Source organism: Lissotriton helveticus, chromosome 6, assembly GCF_964261635.1.
Source record: "Lissotriton helveticus chromosome 6, aLisHel1.1, whole genome shotgun sequence".
Lineage (NCBI taxonomy): Eukaryota > Metazoa > Chordata > Amphibia > Caudata > Salamandridae > Lissotriton > Lissotriton helveticus.
In genome coordinates this window covers 1,772,252,107-1,772,273,567 of record NC_136067.1, presented here as the reverse complement: position 1 = coordinate 1,772,273,567, position 21,461 = coordinate 1,772,252,107, and the positions used below count along the sequence as shown (strand labels likewise).

The following is a 21,461-nucleotide window of genomic DNA, read 5'->3' as shown; positions in this document are numbered from 1 at the left end:
ACCCCCAGGGTACCCGATGCCCTGCACCAAACACCAACAGTGAGAGTCCAGTCCGGGTTCTCACTGACTAGGACCAATTAGCTGTCGAGGGACGTCTGCATCATTGAGACCCACTACATGAGTGGGCCAGCTGCCTTGATTTCTCCTCTGCCTGCTGTTTGCCCCTGACTACGAGGTGCATCTTTGTGCACCCAGCCAACCAAACCACTCTGCACCTGAGCCTCCCGGCCTGGTTCTCGATGATGTGGCTGTGCCCCCTTGTGACCTAAGCCCCATTTGGGAGGTCTGGGACATGCCTGCAAGTCTCCCTTCACAGCCTATTTACAGGTGGCCCCCCTTCATCATAGCACGCCAGCTACCAACCCCCTACTCCTGGTAGAACTCAGGGGGTTCCCACTTTAGACCTTGGCCCCATACAACTCTGAACCCTGATGGTTAACCCCATGAAACCGACTTTACCTACCTTTATGCTGCTTTGACTTCTCCTACCATAGGATTGTATTGTGCTTAAAAGCGTACAGGTTTGAACTTTTACTTACCTGTGAATATTAACAAAGGCAACACTTACCTCTAAACAATGTTCTTTTTATATGTTTCAAACCCAAGAATTTGTATTTTTCTAATTTAGTCTTGCATTTATTCTTTGAGTGTGTGTCTAAGTTATTGCCTCTGCGAGTACAACATCTGCTTAGCACTACCCTCTGATAAACCTAGCTTCTGGCCCACAGTACCAAAAAAGAGAGCGTTAGTATTATATGCTTTAGCCTCTGTAAAACAATTGGGGACCCAGTGGACTCTCTGCACAGTGTACTTCGTTTTAGTACACTATATAGAGAGCCAGCTTCGTACACTAAGCGGCTCAAATTTATCAAGATTTGTTTTCTACTTCTAAGCTGTAAGACAAACCAACAGATGTCCCTGCACTCCAGAGTCTTTGTTAAAAAAAATACTAGCCCCCGGAATGCTGGAAATTCAAACAAACCTCTGCTGGGGTTATCCATGTCTCCCCCTGGGACACTTAGGGCAAAAATCAAGGAAACGTTTGTGGGACGGCTGCTGCGCATCTGGCAGCCCCCACAGCATTCCATAAAACTGTTGGGGTACAGAGATCTCTGTTAAAATTAAATCTGGGAGCCTGTAATCTCTGTACACCGTGCTCCGCTCACCGGCGGCCTCCCTGTTCGGATTAATTCTGTATTGAACAGCTAATGATATCCGTGATGCTACACTTGCCCGTTACACGGGTGGTCTTAATGGTTTCCCTAGTAACCACCATGTTACTGGCCTTATTGGTTAAGCTCTGATCCAGTCGGGCTCTGCTAGTGTTTTCCATCGTCTTTGGAACCCTTCCTAGATTTACTTTGGTTACTTCTGCTTGATAGGAGCCCCTATATCCACCTATGTACTCCTGGTTTTATTTTACGCTTCTCCGCTCCCACTTATCAGCAGACGGGACCTGTAAATAAGTGCCCACTCTTTATATTCTTGTCCTGATGTTGACTTCCCATTGCTTAAATGTCGAAACATTGTCGACTACAGATGTTATATAAACTCCCATTCTTTTTTTTAACCCCAAGCCTAAAGATTCCTCAAGGAGTCTAGAGTCGTATGTCTTTTACTATGATGCCCTTTTCACTCTTGATTCACATTGGCACTTTTTTCACGTTTGTGAGCACTTTCTCACATATAAATATTGCAGATTTTATTTGTGATATTCTGTAAATAAATTGTATTGATGCTCACCTAATATGGTTGGGTAATGAACTTTTTAACCAGGTCCACAAATATCTAAATTGCATAGAGTTCTAGATGTATGTATCCTCTGTGGATATCTGCTGCATCCGCCAAGTTGTTTAATAATGATTCTGTGAATAAGTCTTTGGATCTACACCCAGTGTCCATTTTTAACATAGGATTGGTACGTCACCTGAATCGCGAGAACTTAGTAGGGCAAAACTGTACTTTGCTGCGGATTTCCCCTGTAATGTATCATTCAGTAAAGCACCCTTTTATCAGGGAAATACTGCAGACTTACACTGTGAAGACGCACTCACAATATAAGACCTACACGAGGTTAGCACCAATGCCTAAATGATCTCTTCTGCAATAAGTTATCTGTACGCAGATCCTGAGCTAGTCCGTACTCTCACATGCTCAACGAAACACGTGTGTTCACGTGCAACCAGCCTAGAGTCTGTTACCCCAGCTGCGCACCAGTGGACCTTGTTGTAAAAGGCAGACACTGACAGCAATCACTCTCAGTCCATTTTCACAGAATTTACAGGAAGTGAATCACTGTGAGATGCACTCACAGTAAAACTCGAAAACTAGGAGGTAAAAAGCAAGAAATCCAGGAGGCTAAATGGGTCGAAACTCGCTTTGCTACACTTCCCTTAACAGAATGTGAAAAGTAATATTGCCTGCTGTATCATCTAGAAGAGACAAGCATTTGCAATGCAATCGGTCCCACATTTACGAGAGTTTGAGCTATTGGCATTTAAAATGACAATGCCTTTTATTTATGTGTTGTTTTTAAAACAGACATAAATAAATAAAAGGCATTGTCCTTTACAATGCAATAGCTTTAATTCTCGCAAATGTGAGACCTATTGAATTCCAAATGCGTCTGGCGCTCATGCTAAGTGACCACTGCGCCTTTAACTAGGCTGGGTCACCCCCTTGCTTCCCACGCCTGCCGTCGCCTGCCTCCTGCTTGCTGCTGCTGAACGACCCAGCCGCCGCTGGGCCGTCCGGATCTCCCCCTGCCTCCCACGCTTGACCCAGGGACACAGACCCACCGCCGGACGCCCAGAGGTTCCCGCCGCTGCCTCCCGCGGCCCCGCCCACCACCAGCCCATTGGCCGCCCCGCTCCCGCCACCCAGCTGACCCGCCCACCCGGCTCCTTACTTATGACGCCCCCAGAGCGACTGCGCAGCGGACGCGCGCAGCGGGAGCACCGATTGAGCGCCAAAGGTAAGCCCGTCTGCGCCCGTCTGCGTCTGGACCGCGCCCAGTGCCAGGACCCCTGGCCCCCACCGACGGAAGCCGACCCGACGGACCTACGACACCACCGACCTCATCGCTCTCAACACCGGCCGAACCCCGGGATGCTACCGAGCCACACCGAGACGCACCCACGGACCCTTCAGCTGCCACTCCTGCAAGTTCGCCTGCAACCGGACCCACGCCACACCAGCACCCACCAAGCCGACCTCCAGCAGCACCCACCTGAAGTGCATCCTGCTCAACACCCGCTCCGTCCACAGACACGCCGTCGAGCTCTGGAACCTGCTCGACACCACAGGCCCAGACGTCGCCTTCCTCACGGAAACCTGGATGAACGCCTCCTCAGCACCAGACATCGCCATTGCCATCCCAGACGGCTACAAGATCATCCGGAGGGACCGCGTCAACCAGACAGGAGGAGGCATCGCCATCATCCACAGGAACACCATCCGCATCACGACCAACACCGACGACACCCTCGCACCCGCCGAACACCTGCACTTCCAGATCCACGTCAACCCCAAGACCACCCTCAGAGGCACCCTCATCTACAGACCCCCGGGACCACGCACACAATTCAGCGAGGACATCGCCGACTTCATCAGCCCACACGCCCTCCCCTCCGCCGACTACATCCTCCTCGGGGACCTCAACTTCCACCTGGAGAACAACAACGACCGCAACACCACCACCCTGCTGGACAACCTCGCCAACCTCGGACTCAAGCAACTGGTAGACACCCCCACCCACTACGCCGGACACACTCTCGACCCGATCTTCTCTTCCAGCAAAGACATCGCCTTCAGCCACGCCACAGGGCTCCACTGGACGGACCACAGCTGCGTCCACTTAAGCTTCAGGAGGACCACGCTCCACCATCACCATCAACAGGCTCCCCGCAGAAGCTGGAACAAGATCACTGCAGACCAGCTCGCTACTGCCCTGAACAAGAACCCTCCCACCAGCACAACAAACCCCAGCCAAGCAGCCACCAACCTCACGAAATGGATCAGCGACTGCGCAGACGACCTCGCCCCGCTGAAGACCCCGGCGAGCAGACCCGGCAGCAAGAAAGCCCCATGGTTTAACGACGACCTCAAGAGCTCCAAGAAGAACTGCAGAGCACTCGAGAAAACCTGGCGCAGAGACCCAACACCGGACAACATGACTGCCCTCAAGCTCGCCACCCGAAAACACCACCAGCTGATCCGCGCCACCAAGAAAACCGCTTTCAAGGAACGACTGGACAGCAACGCACACAACAGCAAGGAACTCTTCAATATCGTGAAAGAGCTCTCCAACCCCAACGCCGGAAACAACGACATCACCCCTTCGCAAGACCTCTGCAACTCCCTCGCCTCCTACTTCCACAACAAGATCGCGGACATACACAACAGCTTCAGCACTCAACCGACGCACGCCACGACCGAACCACCGCCCCCCACCACCACCCTCCGCGCCTGGACCCCGATCAGCACCGAAGACACCATCCGCACGATGAACTCCATCCACTCCGGATCTCCGACAGACCCCTGCCCTCACCACGTCTTCAACAAGGCCGACGCTGTCATCGCACCCCACCTGCGGGACATCATCAACACGTCCTTCGACATCGCCACCTTCCCGGAGAGCTGGAAGCACGCCGAACTCAGCGCTCTACTCAAACCATCAGCAGACCCAACCGACCTCAAGAACTACCGCCCCATCTCGCTGCTCCCGTTTCCAGCCAAAGTCATCGAGAAGACCGTCAACAAGCAACTGGCCGCCTTCCTCGAGACGAACGGTTCCCTCGACCTCTCGCAGTCGGGCTGCCGGGCCAACCACAGCACCGAGACTGCTCTGATCGCAGCCACCGATGACATCCGAGCCCTGCTCGACAACGGATAAACAGCGGCCCTCATCCTCCTGGACCTCTCCGCGGCCTTCGACACTGTCTGCCACCGTACCCTAGTACAGCGCCTCAGCTACGTCGGAATCCAGGAAAAGGCACTGGAGTGGATCACCTCCTTCCTCGCCGGAAGGACACAGAGAGTCCGCCTCCCCCCGTTCAGATCGGAAGCCACCGAAGTCATCTGCGGCGTTCCTCAAGGCTCCTCGCTCAGCCCAACACTCTTCAACGTCTACATGAGCCCCCTCGCAGCCATCGCACGCCAGCACAACCTGAACATCATCTCCTACGCCGACGACACCCAGCTGATCCTCTCCCTCACTAACGACCCCGCCACCGCCAGAGCCAACCTACACGAAGGGATGACAGACGTAGCCAAATGGATGTCGCTCAGCCGCCTGAAACTGAACTCGGATAAGACGGAAGTCCTCATCCTGGGATCCTCACCCTCCGCCTGGGACGACTCCTGGTGGCCATCCGCCCTGGGCAGCGCACCCAAACCAACAGACCACGCACGCAACCTGGGCTTCATCCTGGACTCCTCCCTCTCCATGACCAGACAAGTCAACGCCGTATCCTCGTCATGCTTCAACATCATGCGCATGCTACGAAAGATCTTCCGATGGATCCCCACCGAGACCAGGAAGACGGTCACCCAGGCCCTCGTCACCAGCCGTCTGGACTACGGCAACTCCCTCTACGCTGGAACCACCGCCAAACTCCAGAAGAGACTCCAGCGGATCCAGAACACCTCAGCACGACTCATCCTGGACATCCCCCGCCGCAGCCACATCTCCGGACACCTGAGAGACCTGCACTGGCTCCCGGTCAACTAGAGAATCACCTTCCGGCTCCTCACCCACGCACACAAAGCCCTACACAACCAAGGACCAGGATACCTCAACAGCCGCCTCAACTTCTACGCACCCAAACGCCAGCTTCGATCGACCAGCCACGCCCTCGCCGCCGTCCCCCGCATCCGAAGAGCCACCACAGGAGGAAGATCCTTCTCCTACCTGGCTGCCAAGACTTGGAACTCCCTTCCGACCCACCTCCGCCTGACCCAGGACTACCTCGCCTTCAGGAAGCAGCTCAAGACCTGGCTGTTCGAGCAGTAGCGGACCCCCCCCCCCAGCGCCTTGAGACCCTCCGGGTGAGTAGTGCGCTATATAAATGATATGATTGATTGATTGATTGATTGATGCTATAAATATTTTTTTTCAAAGCGTTAGGAGACAGCGAAAGCTATTTGAGAGAATAGTGCTCGGAGGCTGTAACTAAAGCCTACCGAGTAACGACACACGTACCAGAGGGTGTCACAATGGGAGGGTACAAAATGAAACAAGCTTACTAAGGAGGGACTACTAAGCCTATTGACCACTTACTAAGGAGGGGCTACTAAGCCTATTGACCAATGAACAGCCACAGTTTACATTGGACAATGACACAGGCCAATGAAAAATATGGGCGGAAAGTGGGCGAAGCTTCAAGTCCCTAACTGAATACAGCATGCCTCACAGAGCAGCGCATGCGCTGCCCAGGCTCGACCTCAAAACTGTCCTTTCACTGAGACATTATACCAGCCCTTCGGGCACTGTCTGAGTGCCCTGTCGGCCAGTCAGAAACAACTAGTTCCTGGCGCACTGAAACATATTTGTGCCAAAGGGGAGGGAAATATTTAGTTTCCTGCCCAGCCGTAGTAGTCCAAAGTGGCAAATGTGTTTTAATGTCACCAGGATGAGCAGGTCAAGTTCCATGCAAACAACTATCATTCAAGGAGCTGTGGAGGTGTTCTTTCGACTCTTCAACAGAGCACTGGGGGACAGGGCTGCTGCTGCCTCCCCCTAGGTGAAGTGGCATGTTGTCCCTCTTCTTTGCCACGCTCCCAAAATGCTGTCAACCTCTGCTACTTGTAGCAGGCAACCCTACACTCCCTGCTGGGCAAGCCGTAGGGACCCGGCTATTTGCTGCACCCTAGAACCGGCCTTGCTTGGCCATCTGGATCATATTAGCTAACCCATTAATATGTGGTTTTATCCCACTCAATTGCATTGATTCTATTGATCCTGGAAGGATGAAAGATTCAAACCAGTCAAGTGCAGGGTACACCCAGATATAGGCAGTGAGCGGTCAACCCACAGAGCTATCTTGAGGCAGAGGCTTGCCTTGAGAAGAATAAATTAGTTTTTATTCCTTCATGCTGCTTCTTGCTAGGGTGGGAATTTTGCCTACGCCCCAGTCACAATGCAGGAATCGTTGTGGCTAGTAGACGGGCAAGTAGCTGTTGCTTTCCGCTCCATATGACTGCCACAGCTGCATGTCCATGGATTAACCCCCGAATCTGACTTGCTTACAACCCCATTCTCTATTCTCAGATAAGGGTACGTCTCTTGTGGATCACTTTTTAAAACGTGTAAAATAAGTGAAGCACAGAGAAATAAAATAAACCCAGCTAACATGTGAGATACTACTTTAGCATGTGACGAACTGCCTGTCACCTCTCCCTTGAATGCACTAGTCGTAGGAGGCGTGCAAGGTGCATCCCTTTTTTCTTTCCCGTATCTTTCCTTCTCACCAGGGCGCTCATTTGTGACATCTAGGGAAGTAAAGAGACAACAGGGTGACAGATTTAAATCTTCTTGCTGGGTGCCACCTTCTGATGTGACTTGATGTCCACAGGGTTCATTTGCAATGTCCAGACTCCCACTGCCTCTGTGTGGGACTGCCTTGCAGGGCCACACGCCCATTTATGGCCTGATGTGTTGGCCATTATTATATCGTGGTTATTGTACCAGCAATTATCTGTGACCTCTTTCAAGGACGGTGCATGTGTATTTTTCAACACTAGTACAATCTCCTTGGTAAAGGGAGAACAGGACTCGCTGCACGAGGCCTGCGCCAGGTAAACAGCAGAGATGTGCAGAGTCCGGAAGGCTGGGATAACTTAGAGGCTGTGGTCTTGGGGCTAAGGAGACCGAGAGCTGAAGGGTCCCTGGGCAGCTGGCCAAGTTCCCAATACATGTCTAGTGAGGGAATTGTGGGGTCTAGTTCGAACCAAAGGAAAGGTTAGACTGGGATGGAGAGGAAGAGTCCACTAACTTATACCGTCTGATTGACTGGCTTTGGACATCGGCCAAGCCAGGCCATGGCCATCAACATCTACTTTGTGGACAGAGCGGACCAAGGGCCTGACACTGATAGGTGTGAAGTCCATTTGCCCTTCCTGCTGGCCGGTTGGGCATTGGGGCAAGATAAAGTCTGTGCAAGCTGGACTTGTTCCACAGACTCCTGCTGGGCTGGCAAGTTAGTGGGTGCTGGGGTCCAGTCTGCGAGGTCTGGTTACCCTTTAAAAATTCCTCCTGAAAGCAACATCTAATGGCTGGTTACCATTTGAGTACAGTGTTTGCTCGCACTTCCAAGGAGCAGAAATACGAGATCAGCAAAACTATGTCAAGGCAGGAGGCAAACAAATTCAGCACTGCGGCTGTGCCTGCTCCATTTCTCACATGCCTTTAGCCAAAATGATGACTGTGGAACAAGAAACTGAGCAGGGCCTGTTCCCCGTGATGTAGGCCACTATGATTGTTCGCGCTTTTTCTTTCCATTTTAAAAAGAATTCTTGTATTTTTCCATTCCTTTCATTTTAGCACAGGTCCCGGCGCTGAACACTCGACTTCAAATTTGACTTCATTGCACTCTGTGGCTGCCCGATTATTTACTTATGAGACTTCAAAGACAACAGCAAATGAGAGGTCGGATAATCATCCATTTTAAAAAAAGTCCTGCATTTCAAAGGAGTGAGCCTTGACCCAGGCTCCAGTACACGTCCACTGACTGCCAGTGTAGAAAGGGATTAGAGTCAAGTAAATCCGGATTCTGCACCAAACCTCTACTGAAAGATTCCAAGCTACACTTTGGTCAAACTTACCTGTTAGAGACGGGGAGATCGTTGACAATAGAAAATCTAAACCTAGCTGTCCTGCCCGGTAGGGGTGTGGATGCCTTTTTATCCCAGCCCACTAGACCCTGGAATTACTTGCCTGTTAAACTTCAGCCCTTATTGTAAGTTTTTCAGGATTCTTGATTCGACCGGTAATGTCCCATTCCACACATCACGGAGGCCGCCAAGTGCCTCGAGCCTAAGCGCTAGGCTAACATACAGACCAGACCAGCAGCTCAGAAAGGAGTAACCTGTAATTCCGAGAGGGAGAGGAATTGCAAAAAAGCATTTGCAACGCAATGGGTCTCGCAAATGTTTTTTGTTCACTGGCGCCCATGCGGCGCTTTCACATTTATGGATGACACGTCCCCTTCTTTAGACCAACCGTGTCTAAAGAAAGGGGCGCAGCCACTATTAAAGTGAAACCATTGCATGCGGCACTTTGATTAAACAAGCATTTACAATGCAACGGTTTCGCCTTTGGAAAAGTTTGAGCTATTGGCATTGTAAATGACAAAATTTGTATTTATGTGTTGGTTTTGAAAACAGATAAATAAATGGCATTGTCATTTACATTGCTAATAGCTCTAACTTTTCCAAAGGCGAAACCGTTGCATTGTAAATGCTTGTTTTTAAATAATTCCTCCCCTTTGTTTAACACTGCCCTATCTTCACCTAGCGCACCTAATTGGTTTGGAGGCAATGTAGGTTGTTTTATGCTCTTTAGAACGTTGGCGGGCAACTTTGCAATTTTGACAGTTTTCCTCCTCTCCTTACCACCCACACCTTATACTTTAGATCTCACCTGAGACAGTGCCTGGACTGAAGCTTATGAGAAACTTTGTTAATTTACAGGAGCCATATAGCCCGCCCTTTACTTACCATTGGTTTGCTTCATCGTCACTCACATTACCTTGCTCCTCTTTGGTCAGAGAATGTCGGGTTCACTTCATCTTGTGCATTTGCTCCTACTCTGGAGCATGGCCCAAGTACTGCTTCCCTTGCCCAGGGTCCTTCTATGACTCGCTGCTTTCAGAGGGACTTTTATCTGTTTATTTGCACCCCTGTCCTCCCTCCCCACTCCTCTATTGTGGCCCAAAAATCATGCCCTCAGGTTTTGAGATGCTACTATGATGCAGACAGCGCTGCTCTTTCTTCTCTAAATAACCTTTTGGCACTGTCGTCATAAGGGTCCAACATGGCACACTTGAGCTTGGCTCTAAGATAATTAGATGTTTTTTTTATGAAAGAAGAGAATAATCTCATACTAAGAAAAAGGATCACTCCCCCTCATGGTTTGCGCTGGACATGCTGGGCATGTCAAATAGCTTTTTTTCTAACTTTCAGCCATGCTGCTGTACAACATGGCTTAAAGAAATTGACAAAGCCAATAGCTCTCGCATAAGCAAAACCTATTGGCTTTGTCAATGTTTGTTCCCTCTTTGAAAGTTTTCTGCATTCTATAACTCACATATAAAGTGGGAAATGCCTTAAAGCTTGGTTTTGGTACTGGAAGGGATTCCTTCCAGTACACAAACTAAGAATCACACACTGATAACACCCTTGCACTGTGGTGCAAGGCTCTCTGCGTTGGCGCATGGCAGCCAAAAGTGCGCCAGCACAGAGAGAGAGAGAGCACAACAGCACCACATCTAGGTAGATATGGAGCTGTGCTGCTCTGTCCCATTCACGCAATGCAGAGCAGCAACTTTACTTGCTGTGCTGAGTGAATTGTACATAAATCTGGGTCCAAATATTTAAAAACAACACATTCACCAGAATTTTGTGTCTCTATAATAAATAACAGTTTACGGTTAAATGACTAACTGGTGCAACCAAAGGAAGAGGTTTAAAAGCAAAAAACTAAAGGGCAAAGACAGTGATGAACTTCTGAAGAATGTTTTATAATATTTAGATTCTAAAATTCAGCTAACCAACTGTAATAGCATGTGTTAATAAATATTACCATAGACCAACCTAAAGGCACAAAGTGAAAAATTCAAATTCTGTCTCGCCTGAATACTGTAGGTGTCACAAACATTTCCAGACCCCACTTACAACTACTCAAATGAGAGTTAGGGGCTGATTTAGAGATTGGCGGAAAGGGTACTCCACCGCAACTGCGACAGAGTACCCTCTCTGCCAAACTCAAGGCCCACCGGCCCAATTTAGAAGCTCTCGACCTTATGTATGACAATGACAGAGTCTACTCCAGCTCCATTGTTGACATACTCAAGTCAAGTAAGTCTTTATTCTGCTAAAAAAAACATAAAAGAATACATACAAATTGCATTTAAAATTGCATGCTAAAATCACAAGTATAAGATCATCATATCTAAAATCAGCCCCCTCTTTGCCTTACGAACAGCGCTAAACAAGGGGCAACTAAGTGCATTAATGTGCAATAATCTAAACAATTCATCAATAATATCATATATCAAATTTAAAAAGAAACAAATAGTGCTAGAAACATATCTAGAGCATATAGATATAGAAACATATCCACATTTATTTCCACGCTTGGTACTTCCTGTACACAGTGCCGGCACCAGATTATCTTTACTTGCCAACTAATCTACACAGTTTAACTGTGGTTGCCATGAATCTGTAAACTGTATAGCAAACCAAGTCAGATTGCAGCAGTTGAAGATAATGCAGTGCTGCTTCGCACACGCTGATGTTTAGACTCCTTAATAAAGGCATTCAAATGTTCTTCCTCAAGTCTTTATATAAATCGCAACAAAATAAGAAGTGCAGCTGGGATTGAGGGGTTCGTGAGTCACATGGGCAGTGAACACGATCTCTACTGCGGTGGGCATCAGAGGGGTGGGATATCAGAACAAGATATATTTGTGGCGCTAGCATGCAATGTTAACAAAACAAGTGAGGGAGACATCAGGCAACACGTGTGGGTAGACGCAGGCAGGTGCGGGCACTCGAGTGTGGCTCAGAAGAACGTTCCAGAAGGGCCTAGAAATGTAATCTCCCACCCCGCTCCCATTCATCTTCAGTCTTACAAGCAGGATTGAGATAATAAGGGTTAACCTCAGAAGTCCAAATACAGCACAAATAACGAGCAAGGGTTGTTGGTGTAAATGCGCTCGAAGGCCAGTTTTTAAATGTGAGTGTTCCATTTGACACACAGGCATTCTGGGAGTTGTAGTCTTCGTTCTCTTAAATCGAAAGACTTGTACTAAAACATATGAATACGTTTTGCAGTAGGAAAGGTCAGGAGTCGAAGCATAGACCCTGAATTCAAGGCGGCCTGTACGGAATAGTGTATTTACTGCATCAGGCAAAAAACGAAACCCTTAAATGGGGTATTTACACTATGTGGTAAATACTTCCTATTCCCGTAAAAAATTGAGTGTTACACACAACATTGATGCATTCAGCATATAACATTTTAGTGCCATTTTCCTCTGGGAAAGTTCGACAGATTTGACCAGCTGAATTTTCCTAGCGAAATTGTAGGGCGTATGATGTTTCCTGCATTCCGATCCCTTCACAAATGATTCCATTACAGACTTCAGAAAGATGAAAGGTTGAGTCAGCCTTACCAGGTTCCTAACACAAAACGTGTAGCTGACAGCAGATGGCGAATATGAGCTTAACTATTAGGCTATATATCTTTCTCTTTACTCAGGGCCGCCTTTCCATAGGAAAAGGATTTATGGATTTGCTAATAAGTTTGGCACCTTTCGTGGAATCTTAATGAAACATTCCTTTTTATTAAAGTTTGTGCTAGAAACCCAGGATTGGCTGAAGATGTCCCCAAGTGAAGCGCCACTACTTGCAGCCAGCTTTGCAAACATGGGAACAGAGATGCAGGGAAATTAAGTGAGTAAAAATGACACCATTTTTAAAAAAGCCGGAAAGCCAGAATATTAAAAGAGGGGCCAGGAAATGGTCTTGGGCCTCTTGGCACTTGTGCAGTGCAAATTTGTATCAAGATTTGCAGATACGGACTACTGCAAACAATGTTCTGGATCAACACCCCCAAGGATCACGTTTCATCAAGAAATGTCTAGGACTAGAAAAGTGGTGCACCAGTGAGAGGTGTCTGTAGATTAAATTTTTTTTACATCTTTTAAACGACTTACCCCTGGAATCGACGCTGAGGACCCCTGCTGAACCTGCTCCTCGATAGTAAAGATCCTCCCGGCAAGTCTCAGGAGCTGATGCCCGGACCGGAGATCACTACAACCAGGGTCCTCTCGTTCCCGCTAGCTCCTCCAATCCACTCCCGATCCCTCAGCTTACAGATGACCGAGGCCCTCCTGACTGGACCCGGTCGAGAATCCATCTGACTGGAGGCGGTCCCCTGGAACTGGAGGCTTCGGCTTTCACACCGGTGCAGGTTGTGCCTGACTACGTGACGGACGCCAATTAAAACCAGCTCCACACTGCCCATTCTCGGTGCCCGCCAAGGGCGGTGGAGGCAGGCGGCCTTTGATCCTGCTGATCGGCCCCACAGGGAACCTGGACACGGGAATGTGGGCTGAGTGTCCATGCAAATATGTGCGGCGGCGGGTGGTGCACGGGAGCACTGCCTGGAACACTGCCTGAGGCGATTACCGGCGAGTGCGTGGAGCAAAGCACCGACGGCGGGAGGGGGGCGGGAGAGGACACGGACGGCGGGAGGAGGGCGGGAGAGGACACGGATGGCGGGAGGAGGGCGGGAGGGGGCGGGAGAGGACACGAACGGCGGGAGGGGGGCGGGAGAGGACACGGACGGCGGGAGGGGGCGGGAGAGGACACGGACGGCGGGAAACGTGCACAGGACAGCGAGGGGGGCGGAAAGGCACACGGAGGGGGCGGGAATGGACAGCGCATCTGAATTCACTTTCAGAGAAAGGGGAGGGAACGGGAAAAAACGTAACTCCGCCCTGGGAAAAAATCTCGGGAACGCCCCCGAATCTGGTCCGGCCTTGACGGACAGATCCGGCACCCAATGGCTAGCCTCCATTTATGGAGCTAGCCAATGAGAGCCGGGGGACGTTCCCGAAGAGCTTAGTGTCGACATAGGATTTCACCTGCGCTGAAAAGCTGCGCAGAGCGCAGCCTTTCGGCAGGCGAAACCCAAAAAAGCATCTGTTTGTCAAGTTGACAAACAAATGTTTCTTTTTTTGGTAAAAGCCCCCATGCCGTGTTTTCACTTTAATAGCGTCCGCGCATCCTTCTTTAGACACGGTTTGTCTAAAGAAAGGGCATGGCCTCCATAAATGTGAAAGCGCTGCATGGGCACTAGTGAACAATAAAATAAGTAAATGCGGCCGCTATGTTTACAGCAGACCGACATTAGTATGTTAAAGAAAGAAAGAAACGCGGCCGCTATAGTTAAAGCGGACTGCAATTAATAAGTAAAATAAAAGCGGGCAGCCTGTTGCACCAATTGGCCGGAATAGGGGCATAACATTAAACAAAATGGTGCTCACATCCAATATAATGCAGACAGTGTAACGCCACAAGTAACAGATCCAGTCCTCATGGAAGGTACCAAATGGGGACAGGTCGGTAACAAGGAGGGACTAATAAGCCTCATTATCAATCGGAAGCCAGCATTTACCAAGGGCATTGACAACAGCCAATCAAAAATATGGTGCAGAGAGAAGGCGAGGCTTCCACAGCAATACTCGACTACTGCATTCTGCGCATGTGCACTGCAACGCTAGGCTACACCTAAAAACAAGCATGTTTCTCCAGCTTTGGTCTATAGTGACTTACATGCCTGGGTCCAAATGACACAATATGGTCCGAATGAGATTTTATTTAATATACCGCGCCAAATCTCTACATCTATGTATACCCTTGGCTTGGCACGTTGTCACAGATTGCTGTCAAGGAATTTAGAATCTTCGACTTGCTTGTTTGTGGAACATGAAGTTAGCTTACACTGGGACATACACTGACCTGGGACACTTCTATCCCTCAGAACGCTTTGGTTAATTCTTCAATTGTCAGTGCAGACACTCTGCAAAACGCAGCTTTCAGCAGGACTCATGTTTTGGTGTCTCATGCTGGCAATTAGGCAATACCTTTTATGAGCTTGATGGAAATGTAAGAATACCCTTGGATATGGTCATGCTACTAGCGACTACATTTTAGCGCTGAAGAAGTTCTTTTGAGTTGTGAAAGTGAAATGTGTTGGCTGTTTTAACATGTTGTTCAAGAATCAAAATGTAAACAAGTGTAAATGGATTGAAACACCATGCGCTTTCCTTTGAGTATTGTTTGTACTACTTTGAATGAACTTGAAATAATTTTGTGACCAGGAGCGACTGGTGTTTATGGGCAAACAGGGCGTTGCCCTGCCACCCTTGGGGAAGAGGCAAGAACCGGGAAAATAGAGTAGCTGAGAAGAAATTACAGCTCTGAGGTTGTGTGCTGGATCTCCTGAGTAAACTCTAGTAAACTTTGTCTTACTATGCAAGTGCCAGCCGGGAGAAGATTTCTTCGACCTGCAGACTCAAGCTACAGCAGTGACATCCCTTAAGAGGGAGTGCTGAATTAAAATCCCATGGACCCAGTTGCTTTTGGGGTGCATGAACAGCAACTCTGGGAGGAGTTACAAAACTCCATTCAATGACTGGGGGTGGGGCAGGCTGATGAGGGCAAAGAGGGAGTGGGTGGCAACAATTTGTTGATTATCACAGAGGGACAGGCAGGGGGATGCTCTCGTTTAGTACTGGACTGGATTTGGTTTCACTTTGGAAAAAAAATTATGGAGACTAGCCCACAGAGTGCTCCTTATCTACACTGTAGATGCCCAAGAGAAGCGAAGAAGCAGCTGTGCACAGCAATTTCAGTAGCAGACTAAGAGATAAGTGTGCAGTTAAGCCTTTGCATCAGGGGCATCATCGCCCCCACCCTGCTTCAGTAGCTACAGAGGATGTGGGGTTCTTGATAGGCCTCTTCTGTCTGCAGCTTGGCAGACAAAGGCTGATCATGAACTTGGGAGGGTGAGGGGGTGGATGGACTGATAGATGCATGGATGAATGAGTGAAAGGATGGATGTAAGAATGAAAGGGAAAGAGGGGGTATGAGTGAAAGGTAGGGTGGATGGATCGATGGATGATGAGAAAGCATGGATCGATGGATGATAGGATGGATGGAAGACTTGAGTGAAAGAATGGATGATAAGTGGAAGTGTAAAAGGATGGATGAATGGGTGTAGTGAAAATATGGATGAGTGAAAGGATGTATGTAAAGATGAAGGAGTAAAACACTTGCTAGGTAAGTGAAAGGGAGGATAGATGAAAGAACGGATGAGTGAAAGGGTGAATGGAGGGATGTATGAGTGGATGGATGGATGGATGGACAGACATGGGACAAAGGTTGGATGGATAGATGGCTGAGTGAAAGGATGGATGGATAGATGGATGGGGTGAAAGGATAGATGGAGCGAGAGGATAGATTGATGGAGCAAGAGGATGAATGGATGATTGAAAGGATAACTGGATGGATGAAAGGGGATGAATTAGTGAAAGAATGAATGATTGAGTGGATGGATTGGTTTGACGGATGGGTGTCTCTGGACCGGTGGTGGCTTTCCTTTATCGACTCCACGTCACCACTACACCCTCCTTGTTTTGTGGTGCATTTTTAGTGTAATAGGAGTGAGTAATTCTTTACTCTTGGTACAATAAAAATAAAATGCAGACCCGCTTTGGGTCCAGCAATAAACTGAGGCAGCTAGTGACATCGTTTGATTGCAGATGCAGGTGCATGAAGGTGGCTGCACCATTCCAGCACTGTGAGCATTTCTTTGTGACTGTGCGAGTTAAAGTGCACGAGAGTCAGTGAAGGAGCAAGTCGGAGTGAGCGAAAATGAGTGACAGTAAGGACTAGTATGTGTAAGAAGGAATGTGAGTGAGAATGACGGGGGGTGTAACTGAGTGTTAATTTGTGTGAGGCACAGTTCGACTGAGGAATTCCGAATGAGTGGGACTGACTGAGACATAGTGGTTCAGAGTAAAATGAGTGAGACTGCGTGAATTAGTGAGACTGAGAAAGTCAAAGTTGGACAGTAAACTTAAGGGGTTATTCACAAGAGGCCTTCCACGCCCGGGCGTCACTTTTTTAACTGCTCAGGTGGCGCAGGCCTCTCATTCATCTGTGAGGCTATGCAAAGCCACCCTGCATAGCTTTGCATGGCCTCATAGACATGGAGTAAGACAAGGCAGGGCAAAGCTCTGCATGCCTTACTCTGTGACAAAGAGGCGTTTCATGGGTGTTGCGGTGGGTATTCCCATGCAACACCCATGGATTTTGAATGTGCCCCATATTTAGAAATTCACTTAAACCTGGGGCAGGCGTAACAAGGAGAAATGTATTAATTTCTCCTAGTTTTTCCTCTTTCCATTTGTGCTGCGTCCTGCAGCACACATAGAACAAGGACAACACCTCCATGGATTGTTTATGGGATGGAAGGGGTACCTTCCTGCACAAAAACAATCCTGCCAACAACGCAGAGCAAGGGTGTCTGTATTGGCGCGAGGCACCAAATTGTGCCCCGGCTGAAAAGACCGTAATGCACCACATCTTATAGATAGGGTGCATTCCTACCCTTTTTGATTTGGCATAGGGAAGCGCAGCAAAAAGACTTGCTGCACTGCCCTACACCAAATCTTTGTAAATGAGGCTTTTACTGCATGAAAGTATGAGCGAACCCTTAAAGAAGAAGCTAATTGGAACTCAAACCAAATATTATGCCTCACCACTTATAAAAGTCACTGGCCGCCACTGTGACCGTCAATTATTGCTGCTGTGTATCATATGATTAGTAACCAAGGACACAAACCCTGGGAAATAGGCAAAGTCACTGTTGAGATATTTGGAATATGAAATCTGAGACACATATATTAAAACTGCGGAGTTTGTTTTGCACAGGCATAGGTTTAACAGGCAGGTCGGGGCAACAACTTTGGGCTGCCGCGAGACGCTATTGTATCCCTCTGCAGGGCTCATGTTTGCTCTTATAGCCCTCATTGCCAAAAGTCTATGCAAATTGCAGGTTTTGTTCTTTAAAAATATCTGAGTATGAGGCATGCTCCCACAAATAGATGATTCTGGTAATGGAATGGTTAATTATTTAATAGTAGAAGCATTTATTGCCAAATTGCTGGTCTTACATTGTCGATTTTCTCTTTCTTGTAGGTATCTGCGCAATGTGTGGGAAGAAAGTTCTGGAAACAAAAAATTACAAGCAAACTTCAGTTTAATGATCAGTGTTTAACCATATGTGCTTTGTAGAATGTATACTTCATGGATGCAGCTTGCTGAAAGAATAAACTATGTGTTGTGTAAATATGTTGCAATAGAAAGCGCTTACAATGCACCTTTAAAAGGGTTTGTTAAGCCCAACTTTGGTTTTAAGTGTACCTTAGACAAAAAGCAGATTGTATTATCATTCGTTTTTAGACAAATTACCTTTTTTCAGTGTAAGATATTAGGTTATAAATAGTACAAGGATCATTCGTGGAGCGATTGAGGCACATCCAAAGTGTCCAACCCGCGCCCAAGTCCATTCACCTTCATAACCTTTTACCACACACTCATTGGAAGCATTTTCTTTCTTTTGTTTTGAAGCTGAATATGTGAAGTTTCATTCAAAATGTATTCACTATACTATGCTATATACGGCCATGCTATACATTGTTGATTGCATTTGTTTTAAGAATAATCATCTTGTACATGTGTCCTAGGACCTATTAATATTAAATTGTTGGCTATCACAATGAATAAATCTCCAATAATCATTTTTAAAAGCCTTCTTTCCTTTTTCCTTTTTTTTTTTTAACAAAATTCGAGGAGTTGTGTTGCATGTATTTAATATGAAATCTAAATACTACCTGTTTTTGCTTTCCGTATTAATGTATGGATTTTGATTGACATCATGGAGTCCTTTGCAGTCTTTACTTATGAAGTCAGATTTTGGGGTGCACTAGTTAGCCCACAGCAAGATGGCCGCACGTTTGTGTCGTGGCGGGGAGCACCAATCCATTATTTATCTGCGTATTTACTAAGTGGGGGCATGTCATTTGTGAGATTCTCTGCACTATCTTTGCACTGCTGGCGTCTTTATTAGAGCCTGCAAGACCGAGGGAGTACGTCGGACGGCCTGCATGACCTCAATACCCCTGAGGAGAGAAAATGGCGGTGACCGGCTGCTGAGAGTGGATCTACAGGCTGCGCTGAACGGGGCCCTGCGGGCTGACAGAGGCCCCCCAACTAAAGCTACTGGCAGTGGTGAGTGCGGGTGAGGCAGCGCTCCCTGCGGCTCTGGCCCTGGATTCTGCCTGCGGACTGCCAGAGGAACAGGTTGCTGCCCTGCTGATCTGAAGGAAACGGGTGCGTGGGGCCACTAGAGACCGCAGCAAGCTGTGGCTGTGAGCTGGAGTCGGAGACAGCTGCCCTCGCAGGAGATTAAATGACTGGGTTAGCGAACGGCCATACTGTGCAACACTGGTGATTGCGGCCCCAGAGATACCTGATTGGCCTCCAGGTGGCGAAGAGGGACAAGAAGAGCTGAGACCTGAGAGCCCGGTCGGCCGGTCTAGATGCCATCTGATCGAAGGACATTGCCCACACTAATTGGATGCCCGAATATTTGTGATGAGTGTAAAACGCCCTGCTGCATGTCCCGTCCCCCGTCCTATACGGAGTATTTTACAGAAGCTGGGGAACGGTGAAACTGGGCTTCAACAACGACCTGGGTTCTAGCTGCACTCAGTTGCTAACTGGGTCGAGTATCAGGTATCTCTGCAGGGACGGTATGGCAGCGCAACAGGCTCATCTACACATTTTGTGGGGGTCTGACATAGACTCTGGCACTATATCATTGCAGGACAACACAAAAATGTGTCTGGTGCGGGGACCTAGAAGCCATCTGGTCGGAGGGTGGCTAGCCCACACTAATCGTATGCCACAATAGATGCCGTGGGTGTAACCTGCCCTGCTGCCTGGGCCCTCTGTCTGCAGAGTATTTTGTGGACTTGCTGCACAATAAGGCTGCTGCTGACTGGGTTGTGTAATTGGCACCTGAACAGCGACCGGGCCCATCACATGTCTGTACATTGAGTGAGGCCCTGATATAGACTTTGGCGCTACACTACTTCTTGCCCCGACATGGAGAGAATGGCTTTGTAGAGGAGGGAGTGTGCACAATTCAAAGAATCAGTAGGCGCAAATATTTCGCTAAAGGGTGGTTGAGCAGGCCGCTCACATTAGTCGGCTCTGGAACTGCAGAGCTGACCATTCTGGGGAAAACTGCCAAACAGCAGACCCGGCTCACGTTTGAGTCCAAGCATGTGACTAGACCACAACAACATGCACTCTCAGACTCCAAGCAGGAGTTACCACCCCACAGAACCAGTTCATTGTAGACCACATTGCTTGCCATGCAGCAGAGCCTGCAGTCGATAAATGGGAAAATAGACACTTTGAATATGATAATGGACAATATGGCGACAAATCTCGACAAGCAGGCAACAAGCATGGCAGTGGTGGAGCAATGAATATCAGCTGCAGAGGATGACCTACAGTTACTTGCAACACAAATGTTTCAATATGGACAAAGTGTTGGCAGTGATACAAGGCAAAAACGAGGACCTGAAATCCCGGTCATGACGCACCAATTTGCGCATCACCAGTGTTTCAGAGTCCACCAACACCGGTTGATTAAAAAACTATGTGGAAGCCTCGACAACCCCAAAAATGTCAGCAAGTTTTTGCCTCTTTAGACCTCCACCACGTTCAAATCTCACTCTTCCAAGAAACACATCTCACGTGGTACAGACTCTAGAGTTGAAATGGGAGGAAGTCTGGATAACTTCCTCCTGTTCCAGGGGTGTCCTTATTCTGATAAAGAAAGGAACTCCATTCACTTTTGGCCACCCCGAAATGGATGGGCAAGGGAGATACGCCATTATACCAGGGAGTCTGTGGTAATGCTGTAACCCTTATAAACCTTTACGGGCCCAATGTAGATGACCCTTTTATACTAAGATGTGGGGCCGCTTACATGACTTGAAGTCTACAGCAGTCTTCCGGGTGGTGGGGCTAGGGGGGGGCGCTCAATGGCTACATGGATCTAGCTCTAGATAGATCTGCTACTACAGTACAGACTGGAAGGGTAAATACTCCGCAAGTCACTCGGGGGAAAGGGAGTGCGCCTTCACGTTGCAGTACACAATGCGTGGTCTCGGCTTGTTTAATGGCTGGTTGCGAGGGAGGTGAGCATGTGGATCGCAGACGTCCAACACATGCCGAACATGCTCTTGGACCACTCCCTAGTGCTGCTGTCATTCCCACTCACATGCCTAGGCAGTTTCAATGTTGATTCCAGGCCTCAGCCCTGCTGGATTTATTTTTTCTCTAAAACATTTGATTGGATTTTGGTGGAGTACACATTCTTATGTTGTCAGCACTTAAGATTACATATCTCATGCTACATGACTCTTGTTGAGTTACATTTTATTTCCCTTGACAGCCCAGTTATTGTCTTGGCATCTCCAAGCTGTTTGCGTTCGTTCAAACTCTCTCCTCCCAACTCTTCCTCCCTCCCTCGCACTGCAGGCCGTCACAAGTCTTGCCTTCTACTATGGGCCACTTTTATTTTAATA

At 48.3% G+C, this 21,461-nt stretch overlaps 1 protein-coding gene across 1 annotated transcript in view; it reads left to right on the top strand.

Annotated features, from left to right (window-relative positions):
* Window positions 1–18,605, top strand: part of CRIPT (CXXC repeat containing interactor of PDZ3 domain) — a 180,151-nt gene extending 161,546 nt beyond the window's left edge. The window contains exon 5 of the mRNA XM_078649669.1: window positions 17,995–18,605. Within this exon, the coding sequence (XP_078505795.1) occupies window positions 17,995–18,059 (65 nt within the window). The 3' untranslated portion in view covers window positions 18,060–18,605. The remainder of the gene's footprint in view (window positions 1–17,994) is intronic.
* The last annotated feature ends 2,856 nt before the right edge of the window (window positions 18,606–21,461 follow it).